This window comes from Rana temporaria, chromosome 2, assembly GCF_905171775.1.
Source record: "Rana temporaria chromosome 2, aRanTem1.1, whole genome shotgun sequence".
Lineage (NCBI taxonomy): Eukaryota > Metazoa > Chordata > Amphibia > Anura > Ranidae > Rana > Rana temporaria.
This window is the reverse complement of record NC_053490.1, coordinates 282,880,031-282,897,913: the sequence shown is the minus strand read 5'-3', so window position 1 is coordinate 282,897,913 and position 17,883 is coordinate 282,880,031. Positions and strand designations below refer to the sequence as shown.

Sequence of the window (17,883 nt, the reverse complement as noted above, 5' to 3'; positions counted from 1 at the left end):
TGACACCCTAAACACGGCAAGCACGCACATTTTTCAATGCGCAAAAACGCAGTGGAAAAAAAGTGCAAACTGGAACGTAGCTAAAAGCTCAATGAGCTACTTTGCCGTGTGTGAGGCAGCCCGTGAAATCAATGGGGTGCCCTATGAGTAATAGTGCAAAATAAACACGTTTATAATGAGCTAGGTGTGGAAGCTATCAGTGTGAGTCCTGGCAGAGTAACATGGTAGAGCCTTTAAAGGAATCTGTGATTGAAAAGTTTTCATTCTTCCTAGCCTATGATTTGTGTGGTCCCCATACTTTGACAGCTCATCCAAGCTGACAGGATGAGTTCTAAGGTTTAGGGTCCACTACAGACTTGTGATGAGGGCTGTTGTGACCTTTGGCAGGTCAGTGCTACACATCATTGTAGTAACATTCTAGCTTTCTGTTACATAGGACCGTGTTGGAGGAAGAGTTGCCACATTCCGTAAGGGAAGTTATGTTGCTGATTTAGGTGCAATGGTGGTCACGGGACTTGGTAAGTTTTTTTTGTGTCGTTAATATATACTGTATATAGTATACTTGGCCCACTGACAGAATCTCAGCAGTTGGGAGTTTCATGTAAACATGTCAAAGCATAGCTCAATCTGGCTATAGTAACAAACCACTTTTCAAGATGAACTCCAGATATAAAAAGCATAGACAGGCAACTGAGCATCGGTGTTCTCTTGGTTTGTACTGTAATAATGATTCTTGTAAATAGAGAATTAAAGCTAAATAAAAGCGTAAACACCGCTCTGTATTCATGTGTGCATCCTTGATAACATTTATTAAATTAAAGCAGTTTTAAGTACTTTATTTGGAAATGGGATCTGCCTTTTACAGTACTGTGTAGCAGACCCCCAAACTGAAGGAGCAAGCAGCAGCATAAAGCCAGTCAGTTGTGCTTCAGTGCAAGGAGCAGTCTGATGGGAGGAGAGAGCAGAGTCAAGCTTATCTGCCTGCTGCTTATAGGGAGATTCACATTCAGAATACTTTTATTAATCCCAAATGGGAAATTATTGCAACACATGAGACACACAACAAAGACAACACAAGATTTTTTAACAATGAACCGAGCAAAACATAACATTTCCAATAACAGCCATTGGCACCAAAGAAAACAAATAAACTACAATCTAATAAACAATCCATACAATTTTTAAAATGCAGCCTAGAATAAATAAAACGGATTAAAAAATAACAGATCATCAAACTACCGAAATGCAAATAATACACCACTTTCTCTAGCATTACACCAAATGATAATTAACATAATACCAACATACAGTACTATAAAAACGACAAATTCAAATCGTAAACCATAATAAAATCTTCACCTCCAGCCCTCACGGAAGAATTGTAGAGGAAGGCACAAGACCTGTAAGTGCTATTGAACTGCATCAGAGAAAAATCTGATCTTCCGCCTTGCCAGGTATGGTTGGGCTGCATGGCAAAGATGTCTTGAGCTACTTTCACGCCGGGGGACGTCGGCCCCTGCTAGCGGCCAAGGAAAGGGTTAAAAGCCGCTGCCGAAACGCTTTTCAGGCACTTCCTAAGCATTGTCCGTTGATTTTAATGGCAGGGGCGGTGTATACGCTGCTCCCGCACCGCCACCAAAGATGCTGCCTGCATCCAGCCCCAGCCCTCAGGATTTCACACTTGGGTGGCTTGAGAGGCACTTTACAGGTGCTATTTTTAGTGCAAAAGCACCTCGGTATGAAAGGGGTGTTAGGATTATATAGACAGAATTGCAACAAGTTCATTGTATTTAGTGTTTTATCCGGAGTTCAGCTTTCAGAGCACACTTTTTTTTTTTTTTTGCCTGCTAACCTGATCATCTCAAAGCATTATATTCCTACCATCCTACCACTGCAGTCAATGGGATACCTTTTACAAGGGTTAATCTGGATTTATTTTCCTTTATAACTGACATTTCACTAAAGGTTTTTATCGAATAAACTCATACATTAGGCAATTAAAATATTGCAGGTTTTTAAAGCGGTAGTAAACCGCATCAAATAAAAAAAATAATAATAATTGGGCCTACTAGCACATTATGACAGACTTGCCTGAAAACAAAGCTCTCCAGTGGCACACTGCCACCACTGAAGGCGCTTCCATCTTCACCCCGTCTGCTTTCTGGGGTTGTAGGCTTCGGCAATCCTGAATGGCTGAGCCGGCAAAGACATCTTGTACGTGGGAGTTGCTGTTAAAGGCACGGCTCTGAAGGAACGGCGCATACATTCACCAGCTGAATCTAAAGTAAATATCTCCTACATGGTGCACATTCTATGAAATATTTACTGTGCCCATAGGAAAGCCTTATTATACATGGGTATTCTCCCATGTTAAAGTGACATTTGTAAAAGTAGCTAACCAGTATTGTAAGAACGTTAAAGACCTTGTTAAATAATATGAATTAGATGTGATGTAAGTAAACTGGCAAATTTCATGCAAATCTTTTGAGGTTATGATACCTTGAGTCACTACACTCTAGACTAGAGGACTCTTCACAATTCTGCTGGGGTATCACATGGCAGTTTTGCATAATGCTGTTCCAGAAATTTACTTAAAGTGGAACTTCCGCTTTAAAGTGGAGGTTCACCCTAAAAACAAGTTTATACCATTCAATCCAGCATACTGCCGACATGTACAGTATGCTGTTATTTTTTTTATTTTTTTTCGGTTTACATGCCGTAGTATAGGTATTTTCCCCTCAGGCTTCCAGGTAGTGAATCCCGCGGGGGTGGGCGTTCCTATTCAGAGACTAAGTGATTGACGTATTACAAGAGCTTCACCCCCGGCGCAAAAGGCGCGTCACCAGTTTCCGAAAAAAGCTGAACGTCGGTGCGCAGGTGCCGTGTAGAGCCGACTCGCAGTTTGGCATATTTTGGAAACTGGTGACGCGCATTATGCGTCGGGGGTGAAGCTTTTGTCATACGTCAATCACTTAGTCTCTGAATAGGAATGCCCACTCCCGCGGGATTCACTACCCGGAAGGGGCGGGGGGTACCTTTACTACGGTATGTAAACCGAAAAAAAAAGCAGCATACTGTACATGTCGGCAGTATGCTGGATTGAATGGTATATACTTGTTTTTAGGGTGAACCTCCACTTTAAGCACTCCTCGCCCCCTTACATGCCACATGGGGGGTGGGTACCTTCTTTTGAGAGGGACTTCCTGTCCTGCTTTTGTTTCTCGGCCACCTAAGTGGCGACTCCTCCCCTCACCCCTAGGTGGCTCCTCCCTCCTTGCAATCTACTGGGACACATCACAGGTCCCAGAAGATTGCCTACCGAATAGGAGAGTGCAGCACATGCGCGACCAGCTGTGAAGTCGCAAGCTGTCATGGCGGAGTGCCCACAGTTGCTATGACAGCGCCGTGGAGAGGAGCGAGGCCTGGGGGGGGGGGGGGGGGGCGCATCGCTGGTCTGTAGGCCAGGTAAGTGTGTGTTAAGTCAGCAGCTACACTTTTTGTAGCCGCTGACTTTTAATAAACTAAAAACTGTGTGGAACTCCACTTTAGGGTGTTAACTATAAACATGGCCACATGCAAAAACTGTGCAATGGTTATATGTATGCCTCAGGTATAAACAAATTGCATTTAGTTGATGTTCACCACATGGTATACAACTTCATACCCTGGTACTACTAATAAGATCACTTTTAATTCCTGTGACAAAAAAATAATAAATCATCATCAGGTCTTTGGAGCAGATATGCTTATGTGTGATAATGCAGTGATTCATATCATGCAGATCTCTTTAACTGATTGCATTGTTGGCTTGGCCTGCTGCACTGTTCCTAAGCTATAATCCACTAAATGAAAGCATTCTATTAAAAACTGGTAAAAAAAAAAAAAGGGGGGGGGGGGTTATACTTATCTGCTCTGTTCAGTGGCATTGCATGGAACAGCTCCAAGCCTTCTACTTATAATATAAGTAGTTGCTGAATTCAGTGTACAGCTGACAGTTAAAATATAGGCTGACAAAGTGTCTTTTTCTAATTGTTCCCATTTCACAGACAGCTAATTTGTATCAAACATGTCTTCCAAAGTGATACTTTGCTTACCCCTTTTGTCTCCTGTACATTTTGGTTTAGGAGGTAATCCAATGGCTGTGATCAGCAAGCAAGTAAACATGGAGCTGGCAAAAATAAAGCAAAAATGCCCCCTTTATGAAGCGAATGGGCAAGCTGTAAGTTCCATTGTTATAAAGTGCTTGGTTTAAAGCATATGTGATCATTTATTTTACTCTAATCGCTCATATTTCTGGGCTGGTTACATGAGATGAAGAGGTCTTTGAACATTGGGGGTTATTTACGAAAGGCAAATCCACTTTGCACTACAAGTGCACTTGAAATTGCACTAAAAGTGCTCTTGGAAGTGCAGTCGCTTTAGATCTGAGGGGGACATGCAAGAAAAATAAAAAACAGCATTTTAGCTTGCACATGATTGGATGATAAAATCAGCAGAGCTTCCCCTCATTTCAAATCTTCCCCTCAGATTTACAGCGACTGCAATTTCAGTACAATTTCAAGTGCACTTGTGCAAAGTGAATTTGCCTTTCGTAAATAACCCCCAATGTCATGTACAGGAGAAGGTTCTGTGTTTCTAATTTCACAGTAAATCGCCTATCCGCCATTTCTTCTAGGCTCGTCTGCGGTAACTTAGACCAACATATAGTTCTTCAGAAATATTTATGTATTCATTTTGTGGTCCTCTTTGCTTTCAGGTTCCAAAAGAAAAAGATGAGATGGTGGAGCAAGAGTTTAACCGTTTGTTGGAGGCCACTTCCTACCTCAGCCATCAGCTAGACTTCAATGTTCTTAATAACAAACCTGTCTCACTAGGTCAGGCATTGGAGGTGGTCATACAGTAAGTCGGGGTATAATGATAGTCTTTCGCCAAGTGTTATGTAGCTGCCTTTTTTAAGTACATGGTAACAATTTTTATATGTGACGAGGGGGTAGAATTGTAAACGTGGGATGTATGTTTGGCAGCTTTCTTTCTTTATGTTTCATAGTAAATTTTTCTATTTTAGACTTCAAGAGAAACATGTGAAAGATGAACAGATCGAGCATTGGAAAAAAATTGTAAAAACTCAGGATGAATTAAAAGAATTGTTAAATAAGGTTTGTAATTGTCGAAGTGTAACGCCATCCCAAACTTAATTTTGGATGCTTTGTGGAAGGGTGGGACCCTTTTATATTGTTTCTTTTGCATTCAAATTCATTAAAGTGTGTGTTTTTTAAAAAAAAAAAAAAAAATGCGTTCGAAAAATTGCAGTGACTGCCTTATTTTTTCTAGGGTCTCTGCAAAAATTTAATTTTTTATATAATATATTAAAAATAATTTTTATTTTAGCAGAGACCCTAGAAAAAAAAAAGGGCAGTCACTGCAATTTTTCGAACGCATTTTTTATTTTTATTTTTTAAACGCACTTTAATTAATTTGAATGCAAAAAACAATAGTGTGTGTGATTATATATATATATATATATATATATATATATATATATATATATATATATATATATATATATATATATATATATATATATATATATATATATATAAACACACACACACACACACGTTTAAGGCCTGGCAAAAAAATACTGCATCTGTTTATGCTTCTGTGTATTGACCTAAACCCCTAGATGACCAGCTCACGCAGATATGCTGCGGCAGGTCGGCTCTCCTGTGTAAAACCGCATACTGTACATGGCGGAAGTATGCTGGATGTAATGGTATATAATTGTTTTAGGGTGAACCTCCGCTTTAAGGAATAGTTGGCTGCATTTTATACAGTGTTCCCTTGATGGATGGGGAAGTACACAAATTGTTCGTGTCTCGCATAGCCCAACTTTCCCCTGACCCTATCCCCGTAGCTTCTCAAGAGAAAGCTGTGGCAGTAATTTCTTTCCTCCTCCTTGTTAAAATAGGACAACTATATCAAAACTTCAGAGAAACATACCTAATTATGGGACCTCGCTTTTCAGATTGTAGTTGGGTCAGGGGGTTGTAGTGTTTTAGTAGTCCAGGTACAAAATGGATGATACCCTATACTCTTGTGTTTTAACAGATGGTGAATTTAAAGGAGAAAATAAAGGAGCTCCATCAGCAATATAAGGAGGCTTCTGAAGTAAAGCCTCCTAGAGACATCACTGCAGAGTTTTTAGTGAAAAGCAAGCACCGAGATCTGACAGCCCTCTGCAAGGTATAATTACATGTATACTTGGGTCTTGCATTATTTTCGTTGGGAGTGAATTGTCCAATGTAACTTTTTTTTTTTTTTTTTTTTTATTATTATTCATTATTTCTTTTTAAACTAGGATTATGACCTGTTGGCAGAGGCACAAGCAAAACTTGAAGAGAAATTGCAAGAACTTGAAGCCAACCCTCCAAGGTATTTTCTGGTGTATACACTTTCTGGAATAGAGCAAAGCCTTCTGTAAATCCTTTTCATTGTGTGCTTATAATTTTTTTTTTTTTTTTCAGCGATGTTTACTTGTCCTCCAGGGACAGACAGATACTTGACTGGCACTTTGCAAATTTAGAGTTTGCTAATGCAACCCCTTTGTCTACACTTTCCCTAAAACATTGGGACCAGGTAAGTCAAGATGTCTGCGTGTTTGTTTTTTTTTTTTTTTTTAACCTGTATGCTTTTGTTTTACTCTACCCTTTTTTTGTTTGTTTTTTACTAGGATGATGACTTTGAATTTACTGGCAGTCATTTAACTGTAAGGAACGGCTATTCCTGTGTTCCAGTGGCATTGGCAGAAGGACTGGATATTAAATTGAATACAGCTGTCCGACAAGTACGATACACGGCTTCTGGTACGTACTGTTTGGCAGTCTTAATGGACAATAAAATATGTTTATAATGTGAATTATATCCCCTACCTGTTAATATTTAACCACTTAAGACCCGGACCAAAATGCAGCTTACCTGGCAGAATATATCTTGGCTGTGTCCTGGGATCACAGGATTGCATTGCAAGCATGGTCCTCGTCTGAGGGAACGTCCACTCAGAACTACGAAAGGCCCACCTGGCCTATTATGTATAGTGACCAGGCTTTACAACCGTTTTAAACTTCAACTTCTTCCCACCCGATGTATGCAGCTCACCCTGCAGCCCCCCTAATACTTACTTGCCTGAGCCCGATCCTGTGATGTAAGAGTGTGGCTGCCCTCCGCCGCCTCAATGGCTGGGACACAGCAGCCAGAGCTATTGGCTCCTGCTGTTACCAGTCACAGCCAATGAGGAGGGAGCGGCAGGCGGGGCCTAGCCCCCTTTTGTGTCTTATGGAAACACAGAGCAGGGCTTGGGAGGGAGCACGCATGAGTGCTCCCCTAGCAAGCGGCTTGCTATGGGGGCACCCAGCAAGGGGGTGGAGCTCAGAGTGAAGGCGGGGGACCTGAGAAAAGGAGTACAGTGGAACCTCGGATTGTGAGCAATGCGGTTAACGAGCGCTTGGGAATACAAGCAACTTTTTTTTTTTTTAATATCCTGACTCGGTTTGCTATTGTCTCGCAAAACGTGCACGATTCAACCCTATGCGGTGTGCAGTATCGCATTTGGCCAGAGGTGCGGGGGCGCCGGTGATACTCTGAGTATTTCCGAGTCTCTCTGGCACCCCCCCACTTCTGGCCACATGCAGTATTGCATGTCATAGAAGTCAATGTGGAACAGATTATTTTCGTTTCCATTGACTTCTATAGGGAAACTCGCTTTGATATGCGAGTGCTTTGGATTACTCCTGGAACGGATTATGCTCGTAACCAAAGGTTCTTCTGCATTGAGGCTGCTCTGTACAAAACCATTGCAGGTAAGTATAACATGTTGTGTAAGGCTTTTTTTTTCCCCCATCACTTTCATTTTGGGGTTTCTGAAAAAACAGATTCTAATCTCTATATTGCCTAGAGTCGACTTTTGCTTATGTGAGTTCTCAAACTGATCACCAGTGTCTTAAAGAGACTTGGCTTTTTGTCAGATTGTTCATTTGGGACACTGGACAATGAAGCAGTATAATAGTCTGTTAGAAAGTTGGGCACTAAAAAAAAAAAATACTCCTATACCTCTTTGCCAGCTACTGGTTATTCAGCTGTGGCCTGCATCCTGTAAGAGGTAGTACATTGGTCAATGGGAAGCACAGGAGATCCATGTTGTAGAAGCCTTTTTTGTTTGGAGGTTGTAATATTCTGTACATAAAACGTGTGCAAGAGAATGATAAAGACCGACTTTTGCGCAAATTTCACCTGCATGAGAGTTTTGTTTAGTAAAAGGCTTTGCTGTTTGGAGCTAGATTATAGTTCATTGAACATATAGGCAAAGACCAGACCTTTTAGAACAACGTGCTGAAGACTTATCATAAGATGGTTGTTCAGTCAGTTTCGGTAGACTTTGCCACAAACCAAAGACAGTATTTCAGAAGAACCTCATAACTACTTTGAAGAATATCGGTGGAAATGTTATGCTTTGGGGTTGGTGTACTTCTCCAGTGTCTGGGAAGCTTAGTCATCGGGTCAGCTGTACATTCTATATCGTATCGGTGTGCTTGATAAGAATGTGAGGCCATGTGTCCAAAAGTTGCGCCGGAGTCATTTTGACATAATAATCTGACGGATGGAATGCCAGTCAAAGCCTTGTTCATTTATTTTGTCTAAAATGTTGTAGGAGATTTTCAAACTGACAGTTCATGCAAGAAAACCCACAAGCCCCTTGCATCTAAAGTGGTCAAAGATTTCAGTGTCTATGTCGGAGACCGGTGGGCTGTTCTACAAAATGCTGACAGTGGGGGTCGGCAACCCGTCGATCGCTGGCAGGTGACGGGTAAATCGTGAAACTATCCCTACTTTGCCGACCCCCGCTTGCTGTGCCGCACCTTCTCTCTCAGAAACACTCCCCCGCCTCTTTTGCCGAGCTTTGGCTTGCAGGAAATTAATGAGGCAATATCGGCTTTTGATCCCAAAGGAAAAGTTGTTCTGGTGTTCCTATCTGGGTATATTTTCATTATCTGTAGTCACGGTTTGAATAAAGATCTTTTTGCCTGTAATTTCCACACGGGGGGGAATTAACTTGAAGATGTTTAAACCCAAAACTAAAAACAAAAACAAATTAATTTAAAAAAGAAAATTTAAAAATAGTTTAGTCTCGACCCTCTGACACACGTGCAAGAGAACTTGCTCTTTTGAAAAACTGCACACTTGCTTGCTGGCCAGTTAACCTGGAGGAAAGAGAGCCTAAAAAAAGCAAACTAATACAGCTAAGAACTGGTAAACTGCAATATGTTGGATTTGGGTTTAATACCACTTTAATTTTTTACATGACTGTATGCAGACATGTATATGTGTAAATCGTTTTATCTCATCCATGTGCTAACAACAAGTTTATCACTTGTAATGGGTGTCCACATTGGGAGAAATCCTGGTGGCAATCTTATCAGGAGAACCTTCTGCTTTGTGTTTGTTACAGTTACATTCCCACAGAGTTTGAGTCATGAGGTAAATTTGTGCATATTACAATGAGACTTGTTTTCAGGTTATATGGCTATTAAATAACAATTCTTGCTTTTTCTCACTCTAGGATGCGAAGTAATAGCAGTGAACACACGGTCTACTAGTCAAACATTTATTTATAAGTGCGATGCTGTCCTTTGCACTCTGCCTCTTGGCGTATTGAAACAACAACCTCCTGCCGTTCAGTTTGTTCCTCCACTTCCGGAATGGAAGACCTCTGCTGTTCAAAGAATGGGTTTTGGAAATCTGAATAAGGTAGGCATACTGTTCTAATAAAGCTACTGTATCACGTAGAATAAGTTCAGGTATAAAATGCAGGTCATAATATTTAAAACCTTTTCCTGTTTATTTTCAGGTGGTACTCTGTTTTGACAGAGTATTTTGGGACCCCACTGTGAATTTATTTGGTCATGTAGGCAGTACAACTGCCAGCAGAGGGGAGCTTTTTCTTTTCTGGAATCTTTATAAAGGTAAAAAAAAAATGTAATGATATTTTAGACTAGAATTTTTGCTCAAATGGCACTGCATTACTCTAGAGATGTGCATGCAGCAATTTTGGAACCACACTGCAGTCGGATTGCGTGTCGTTAAGATTGCACTGACACCTGCATAAATCGCATACAAATTTACCTTTTGCTGCGAAAAAACTAAATGCTATTCTTTTGCCTTGGTACACTTTAGCTCCGTCCCTCTTTTATCATTCCAAATGTATTTGTCGCGCCATTTGTCAATAAGGTGTTCATTTACTGCTAACTGTCCATATCTTAAAAGTAGTGAAGATCTAATGTATCGGGCATCGCTTGTAAAGCTGCTGCTATGCAAACGTTTATTTTACGCTAGTGAAAGACACTGTAGAATATTATTCAACAAGGAGTTTCAACACACGGCTCACTGAATAATACATTGAGACATGACCACGGCTAATGTTATTGAAGAATAACTATAGAAGAGAAATATGGGTGCTTTCATTGTGGATTGCCTTCTATAAATGCTATTTGCATGGCTGTCAATTCTACCTGCTTGCCTATGCCAGGTTGGTTACTAAAACTATGGCCACGAGAATTGGCGTAACATCTGTTAAACGGCAATAGACGAGTGTATTTCTTTCTCGTCCTTAAACTCTTTAACTTTTCAGGTTATTTTGCTGTCTACAGGATATTTGAATACTGGCAAACACAACTGTCGGTCAACCCAGGATAATCTCCCACTACTGGCATGTTTTTATTTTATTTTTGCTTTTTTGCTTTTTTTAACATTCCAAGTTTATTAGTGTTCCAGAAAAGAACAGAATAAAAGTGCAGCCAACATAACAGTACAGGATGATGATGACAGTTACACACAAAATTCTTATACATCCACAATTGACAATCAAGACTATTATTATTTATACTTCTAGCAGCTCAGCTGTTTCCTTTTGCACTAGTTTTTTTCCCCCAACTATTTCTATCAGGAGATAGAAGCATCCTAATAAACTGTATTATATCCAGTGCTTATTAGCTTGTATCCTTTTTTGGAGGATTCTGTTCACACTGTGGATTCACTAAAGTGCACTACAAGGTCCAGCCCAACAAAAGGCAGTCTGTGGTTTCAGCATGGTGAGGACAAAGATTCATTCCAATACACAGGGATCCTGCAGGCTTGCCAGGTAAAGATTCAGGGAGCTCAACCCATAAAGAATGGCAGTGCAAGATCCTCATTAGAATGATTTTTTCCTCAAACAAATGGTACACTTGCATGTTAAAATCTTGGTGATCAGCATGGATGGAGGTGAGAACACCACAGGGTTGTCCGCAGTGTGATGTATGAAGAAACCACGAGGATGTCCGCATATGAACCTGTCCTATCCCTCTAGCCGGCATCGGAGATTGATAGGCTTTCTGAAAGCTGTCATGATCTGATCTCCCTGATGCCGACTCAATGGATAGGGCAGGCTCCTATACTGAAGGCCTTGCGGTTTCTTCATTCATTTGTCACACTGCGGACACCCCTGTGGTATGTTCATCTCGCATCCATGCTCATCACCAAGATTTTGACATGGAAGTGTACTATTTGCTTTTATGGAATAAATTACTTTATCATTCTTATGAGCATCTTGCACTGCCATTTCTTTGTTTTGAGTACTGTGGGTAGTGTAGTGTCCCACCCTTAAGTATAACTAAACCCTCTTTATCTTTTACAGCCAAATAAGCTGCCATCCTGGCTTCTGTTTGATCTGCAGTTGCCATAGTGCTGCAAATGTGATTAGTTATGACACCAGGCATTTGATGGCTTGACAGTTTGGTTTAGAGCTAACATATGCACACTAGAATCTGACAGTTGTCATTCAAGGTATGCCTTGAATAGGACTTTTGCGCACAAGTTAATTGGTGGACTTCATTCAGCTTCGACAAGGCCCTTGCTATTCCGATAGAAAGTGCACCTCCTATTTAAGAACCAAACTGATAAGCCATTGTAAGCCCTTTCTAGAACCCTGTTCTTGCTAGCTGGTCCTCCTCTTCATCTCATTCTAGCTGTGAACTTACTTTGTCAAACTATGCCTGAATGGTTAAAATCCATTAAGACACCCAACTACTGCTGCAGATGATCCAGTGAGCTAGATTGGAGTACTTTTTTTTTTTTTTTTTTCCATAGCCTTTCCAACCAGGGGAGTGGTACCTACACCTTGAGGTGTTTCCAGGCCTTTGTTGGACCACCTGGCCTCCCAGGTTCAACAACATGAGACAGATTTGTCTCCAGGTAGAGCTTCTCAATGGAATCTGTTGCTTTACCGATTCTGTTGGATCTGTACACCCCGATATTTGCCTTTTCTTCCCCTTGAAATGCTTCCATATCTGCTTCACTTGATTGAGACCGTAGCAGTTTGCCATAATGCTTCAGTCAGTAGCTTTAACAGCATGGGACTTGAAGAAAGTCTACTTCTCACAAGGTTAATCATCAGACATGAAAGCCATATTTCACTTGGTGCAAGTCTTAGGGTGTTCACCCCAGCAGTTTCACCGTGGGATGCATTCTCACCTTCCTTCCAATGAGTGTGGTCTCACCCTGGTAGTCTTTACCTGTGTGAAAAAGTGCGTCTGAACTGACAGCCTTATCCTGGAAAAAAAACCTTTTGGATTTGCAGAAGTACAGTGTAATGCCCAGGACTTCCTTTTTGCCCAAGTTGTTTTCTACCTTTTCATCTCATCCAGGACATCCTGATTCCATCCCTCTGTCTGGCACAAATTAACAAAATTAAATTTCCTCCTGTTGTCTAGTTCAGGTTTGGATGTGGTTCAGGTAGTGAGAGTCTATAATTAAGCGCTTGCTTATTTTTCTTGTTTTTGTTTTTTTGTCTTTGAAGTGTGGGAGGAACCCAGAGTACCCGGAGGAAACCTACGCAGGCACAGGGAGAACGTGCAAACACCAGGCAGGTAGTGCCATGGTTGGGATTCAAACCCAACAACCCTAGTGCTGCTAGGCAGAAGTGCTGCCCATGCCCCTGCTTATTTTTTAGTTTGATTTACCTTTTTGTAAAGTCAGATGGACACTATAACTGTGCATTAGCTTCTAATTCCACCATCCTCTAAATAAGACAGACCATCACCCAGTGTAAATGATTGGGTTCCATCCTTTCCTGTCAAGGTAAATTACACTGTATTCGATCTGTGAGGGCTTTTTGGCATCGGGCAACGGTTTCCCTGATTTGAAAGGCTACACTTGGTTTTTAATAGATGGATACCACAATCTGTGTTTTTGCTCATGCTCCTATACTGGTATACAGGCATCATGGTACCGTGAGGGGTTATTCTTGGTCATCCTACAGTTTTGTTTGCTGGTGTCCAATCCTCCAGTAGGTGCTGGTATAACAGAAGACTCCTTTTGGGTTTATTTACCAAACCTGTAGAGTGCTAAATCCGGCTCTACATAGAAACCAATCAACTTCTGACCTGGTTTCTCTGTAGAAGCGAGCCTGATTTTGCACTTTCCGGCTTTAGTAAATCCGCTCATGTCCTTCAGTGGACAAGAAAATGACAAAAGTCCTGTTGCTTTTTCTCATGGGATGCTTTTAAAAGTGTTCATTAACTCTCAATATGTCCAATGCACAAGCAGCTGTTTTATTTTTATTTTTTTCTTTGTCCTTAATAAATTTGTTTTGTTTGACAGCACCGATACTTCTGGCCTTAGTAGCAGGAGAAGCAGCTGGAATCATGGAAAATATCAGCGATGATGTTATAGTTGGACGTTGTTTAGCCATTCTTAAAGGAATATTTGGAAGTAGTGCAGTTCCACAGGTACATTTTCCACAGCTTAATATATCTCTAGATTTTTGTTGGCTTGTAACTAGAGCAAAACATGTTGCGGGTGTTTTGATTTGGATGGAGTGGAGAGGGATTAGAACTCCTGACATTTTTTTTGCTGTCTGTGCTCCCCTTAGGGGATTGTACCCTCTGTGTCCTGTTTACCATTATCAAGGTGTGAAAGAAAATAAATATTTTTAGGGGGAAATATTCTGGTGGGAACACTAGTGTTTTTTTTTTTGTCTTTTGGTTCCTTTACCCCTTCTTCCTATGTTTTTTTTGCTATAACAGGAACTGAAGAGAAATCTCCCCAGTGGGATACAGATAGCAAACAAACCAAAACATCTGGAGTTATAACTCTCCCTTAATCTAGCCATAATTTAAAAAAATGTTGCTTCACTTTTAGTTCAAATTAAAATTTTATACACGTTATCATGTAAGCCATACCTTTACTACCAAGCCCCCAAATGTAAGCTATGTATGAACCATGAAAACAAAAATGCAGCTCTTTATCTTAACTGTTAGCCTGCAAATGTGAAAAATTACAGTATTGCAATATTACTAATGACTGAAATGGTTCTGTTTAAAGCCGAAGTCCACTTTCTTTAGTTTTTAAATAGTATGGACCAAGCTGGCCCAAACAACCCATTTCTTTACTAATTGAAGCAGTAATTGTCAGTACTTTATAAACATTAAGTAGAATCGGCTATGTACAGTAATGCTGTGCTTCAGCAGGGGTACCGGAAAAAATTGCCACTTCTAGCCTGTTCTAATAGAAGAGGTAATATAATCATCTCTCTGACAGCCTATGTCTTCGATCTCCCCTTTGTTGCAATGTGTCAGCCTTTATAAAGTTGTTTGGCATTCAAAGCTTCTAGAAGTGTTGAATGGCTTTGACCCTTGGCTACATACTGTGGCTTCATCCTCTGATCTGAGTCTTGTAGTAACGTAGAGTCCAGAGGATGGAACCACTGTATTGCAGGGGAGACTTCGGCTCTTATTTTATCCCTGCTATGGAATCTTAGGGCCTGTCCACACGCGAGAATTTTGTTGTGGTGCGTTAATGCACGTGCAGTAGGGCACACATTGTGCCTTGCATTAGGGCAACCCATTCATTATGAATGGGCTGCCAACACATCTCAATGAATTAAAAAAAGGACACGACCCTTAACAATGCAGAGCAACACAACTTTACTGTTTTTTTTTGCTCAGAATGAATGGTAATGCATGGCACATAGAGCAGGTGTGTGGCAGTGCATTGTGGCAACACACCAATTTTAGTACTGTCAAGCAGTTGACAGGGCAGCATTACAAGACTTCATGGCATTCAAGGCATTACATAGCCTTGATTTACTGGAAATTTTAACTAAAAGTAACTTGGCCTAACTTGGAAAAATCTTGTATATATAAAAATAGGGAGCTATTATTTAAGGACTGGTTGTATTAAAATGGAACATTAACATTTAACTATTTGATATAATTACGTCTAGCCAAAGGAAACTGTTGTGAGCCGGTGGCGTGCTGATCCATGGGCCCGTGGTTCTTACTCTTATGTAGCAGCTGGTTCTTCTGGCAATGATTATGATTTAATGGCTCAACCAATTACTCCAGGCCCTGCCATTCCTGGGGCACCTCAGGTAAGTTGGATATCACAATGAAAGCTGTACTTTTGTGTATTCTGTTTTGTTTTAATCATGCACATCCATACATTTATTGCATATGGGATTAATTACATGTTCAATCTCTCGTGGTGCCTAGAAAGGTCATACAATTATTATGCTATACATCTGGCCTAGGTTGTTTATTTAAAAACTTTTTTTTTTTTCTAAATGAAACATCCCTCTTTCCTAGCAAAGCCACTTCCTCCTTTCTACACATCTTAATGTGCACAGGAATCTATTTTTAAATGGCTTGCCAAAGTCATGATCCACTGCTATTCTCACGTGGCTGACAGTGGCACATGCATAATACCACATCCCTCACTTTTCTTCAAAGAGCTGAAGGATCGGGTCCATGCAACATAATTTTGCTCAGCCCATTCTGCCTAATGCATTTTTTATTTTTTTCTGTTATGCAACACACAGTAGCGCTATTGTGCGTTGTAGTGCACTTTAAATGAAACTGCATTTGTAAGGTACTTGTGGGCACGATTTAAAAATGTGTGGCACAACAACACACCAAAGTGTGTAGCTGCAGTACAACAATGTGAACCTCTCCTAAAGGCACAACGAGGCTTAGCAAATCCTTGTCATTAGGGCAACTGGAAAATGCCCAGATCAGAGTGTATGTAACCGTGTTGTATATTTTGGTTGTTGTTGCGGCGGGACAGGTATAAGATATACTGTAGAAAAAAAAAACACAAAATGATAAAGATACAAATTAATACTTTGAACTCCACATATGATGGGAAACTGATGTAGAGACCGAAATATTGAAATAAACCATGAGTAGGTCTCATGCTGTGGTTGAGTCTGAGTGGAGAAAAAAAAAAAAGATATACTGTAGATGAAAGACGCATTTTTAAGTGCTAGCCTAAAAGATTAGGTTAACCAAACTGTGTGCTGTATTTCTTGTTACTATGATTTGAGTGAGTATTCTCTCAATCTAAATTTAGCTTGATCAGGCAGTGGAGGATTAGAGGAAATTGCTTTACTATAAGACATATTTTAAAAATTATACTGATGTAGAACAGATATGGAAAAGTCTGACCTAAATGTGATATGTTGTTGCACTTAAAGTGGAACTATCCTGTATCTGGTCACCAAAAACATTATTTAATACATTTTTAATATTCAGAAGTAAACTCCCCCCAGCTGTCTGTTTCTAAGGTTTATTTTGTTGAGAAATCATTTTAAAAAACAATCCCCTAACTGCCTAGCATTTTTGGCCGTGGCCATCTTGAGTAAGGGCAGATGACTCGTGTAGCATTTACTTCCTGGAATTCATCTGCCATTAACTGGAGCATGCATGGAAGGTGTGCTTGGCTGCGAAAACCCTTCCTCCTCTCCTGAAGACTCATGGGATGTATGACATAATTTGTCTAGGCAAGAAACCAGGAAGTAACTAAAGAAATGTGAAAAAAATATAGTAAATATTTATGTACATTCCTATCTATTTACTAATCCTAGCAGCTTAGGAATTGCTTAGGAATTGCAAATAATCAATGTTGATTGCGAGAGTAAAGTTCAAGTGATAACCACAGTATACCTAATAACGTGATTTTTTTATTTATTTTTTCCCCTCTAGCCTATCCCTCGCTTGTTCTTTGCTGGTGAGCACACCATCAGGAATTATCCAGCTACTGTTCATGGGGCTCTCCTAAGTGGTTTGAGAGAGGCAGGACGTATTGCTGATCAGTTCCTTGGTGTCATGTACAATATACCTCGTCAACCCACCGCTGTGGGTCCTGCACCAACCATGTAGTTTATTATAGAAGGACATTGGATTGATTTGATTTTTGGACTGGATTTCTCCATTTGAACACACCTATTTATGGCTGCTGAAGTATTTCAAACCAAGCTGATCATCAAAGTATTAATGGATTTGTTACTTCAAACTGTTTTGTACACTAACATCAAATTCTGATGTTTAATTTTGTCAGATCATGATTGCTATTTTCTGGCACTTGTAGCTACATTTGCATCCAGAATTATGCCCCTTTAATGTTTAAACAAACATTCTGGCATTGATTTATTACTGTTTTTTCTTTGTCTTGGGTCTGTCTTCTTTTTTTTTTTGTAGTAAATTTGTGTAGTAACTGTCTGATCAAGTATTTTTATATTAAATCTCTTTATAAAAAAATAAATAAAAGTAATAAAAATGCAAAAACAATCCAATTTTCAGTGGGTTTATAACTTATCCGCGCACAATATTAGGATTTCAGGAAAATGCTTTACAGGGTTTATATGCCATAAGTTTGTGCAGTGTTTATAAGCAGAAGGCTGGCACATTATGTGATTACAGGTACTGCAGGTGTGCACTAGTTGTTCAAAGCGCATACAGTAAATTGGACAATGGGACAGAGTTTCTGGGTATGCAAAATGTAGTCTCTTTTTGGTAC

At 40.1% G+C, this 17,883-nt stretch overlaps 1 protein-coding gene across 1 annotated transcript in view; it reads left to right on the top strand.

Moving 5' to 3' along the window:
• The window catches only part of KDM1A (lysine demethylase 1A), a 39,901-nt gene extending 22,247 nt beyond the window's left edge, over positions 1-17,654 (top strand). The window contains exons 7-19 of the mRNA XM_040337123.1: positions 437-518; positions 4,125-4,219; positions 4,757-4,899; positions 5,066-5,156; positions 6,109-6,243; positions 6,359-6,432; positions 6,525-6,636; positions 6,731-6,863; positions 9,614-9,801; positions 9,902-10,016; positions 13,690-13,817; positions 15,314-15,460; positions 17,070-17,654. Coding sequence (XP_040193057.1) covers positions 437-518; positions 4,125-4,219; positions 4,757-4,899; positions 5,066-5,156; positions 6,109-6,243; positions 6,359-6,432; positions 6,525-6,636; positions 6,731-6,863; positions 9,614-9,801; positions 9,902-10,016; positions 13,690-13,817; positions 15,314-15,460; positions 17,070-17,246 — 1,620 coding nt within the window. The 3' untranslated portion in view covers positions 17,247-17,654. The remainder of the gene's footprint in view (positions 1-436; positions 519-4,124; positions 4,220-4,756; positions 4,900-5,065; positions 5,157-6,108; positions 6,244-6,358; positions 6,433-6,524; positions 6,637-6,730; positions 6,864-9,613; positions 9,802-9,901; positions 10,017-13,689; positions 13,818-15,313; positions 15,461-17,069) is intronic.
• The last annotated feature ends 229 nt before the right edge of the window (positions 17,655-17,883 follow it).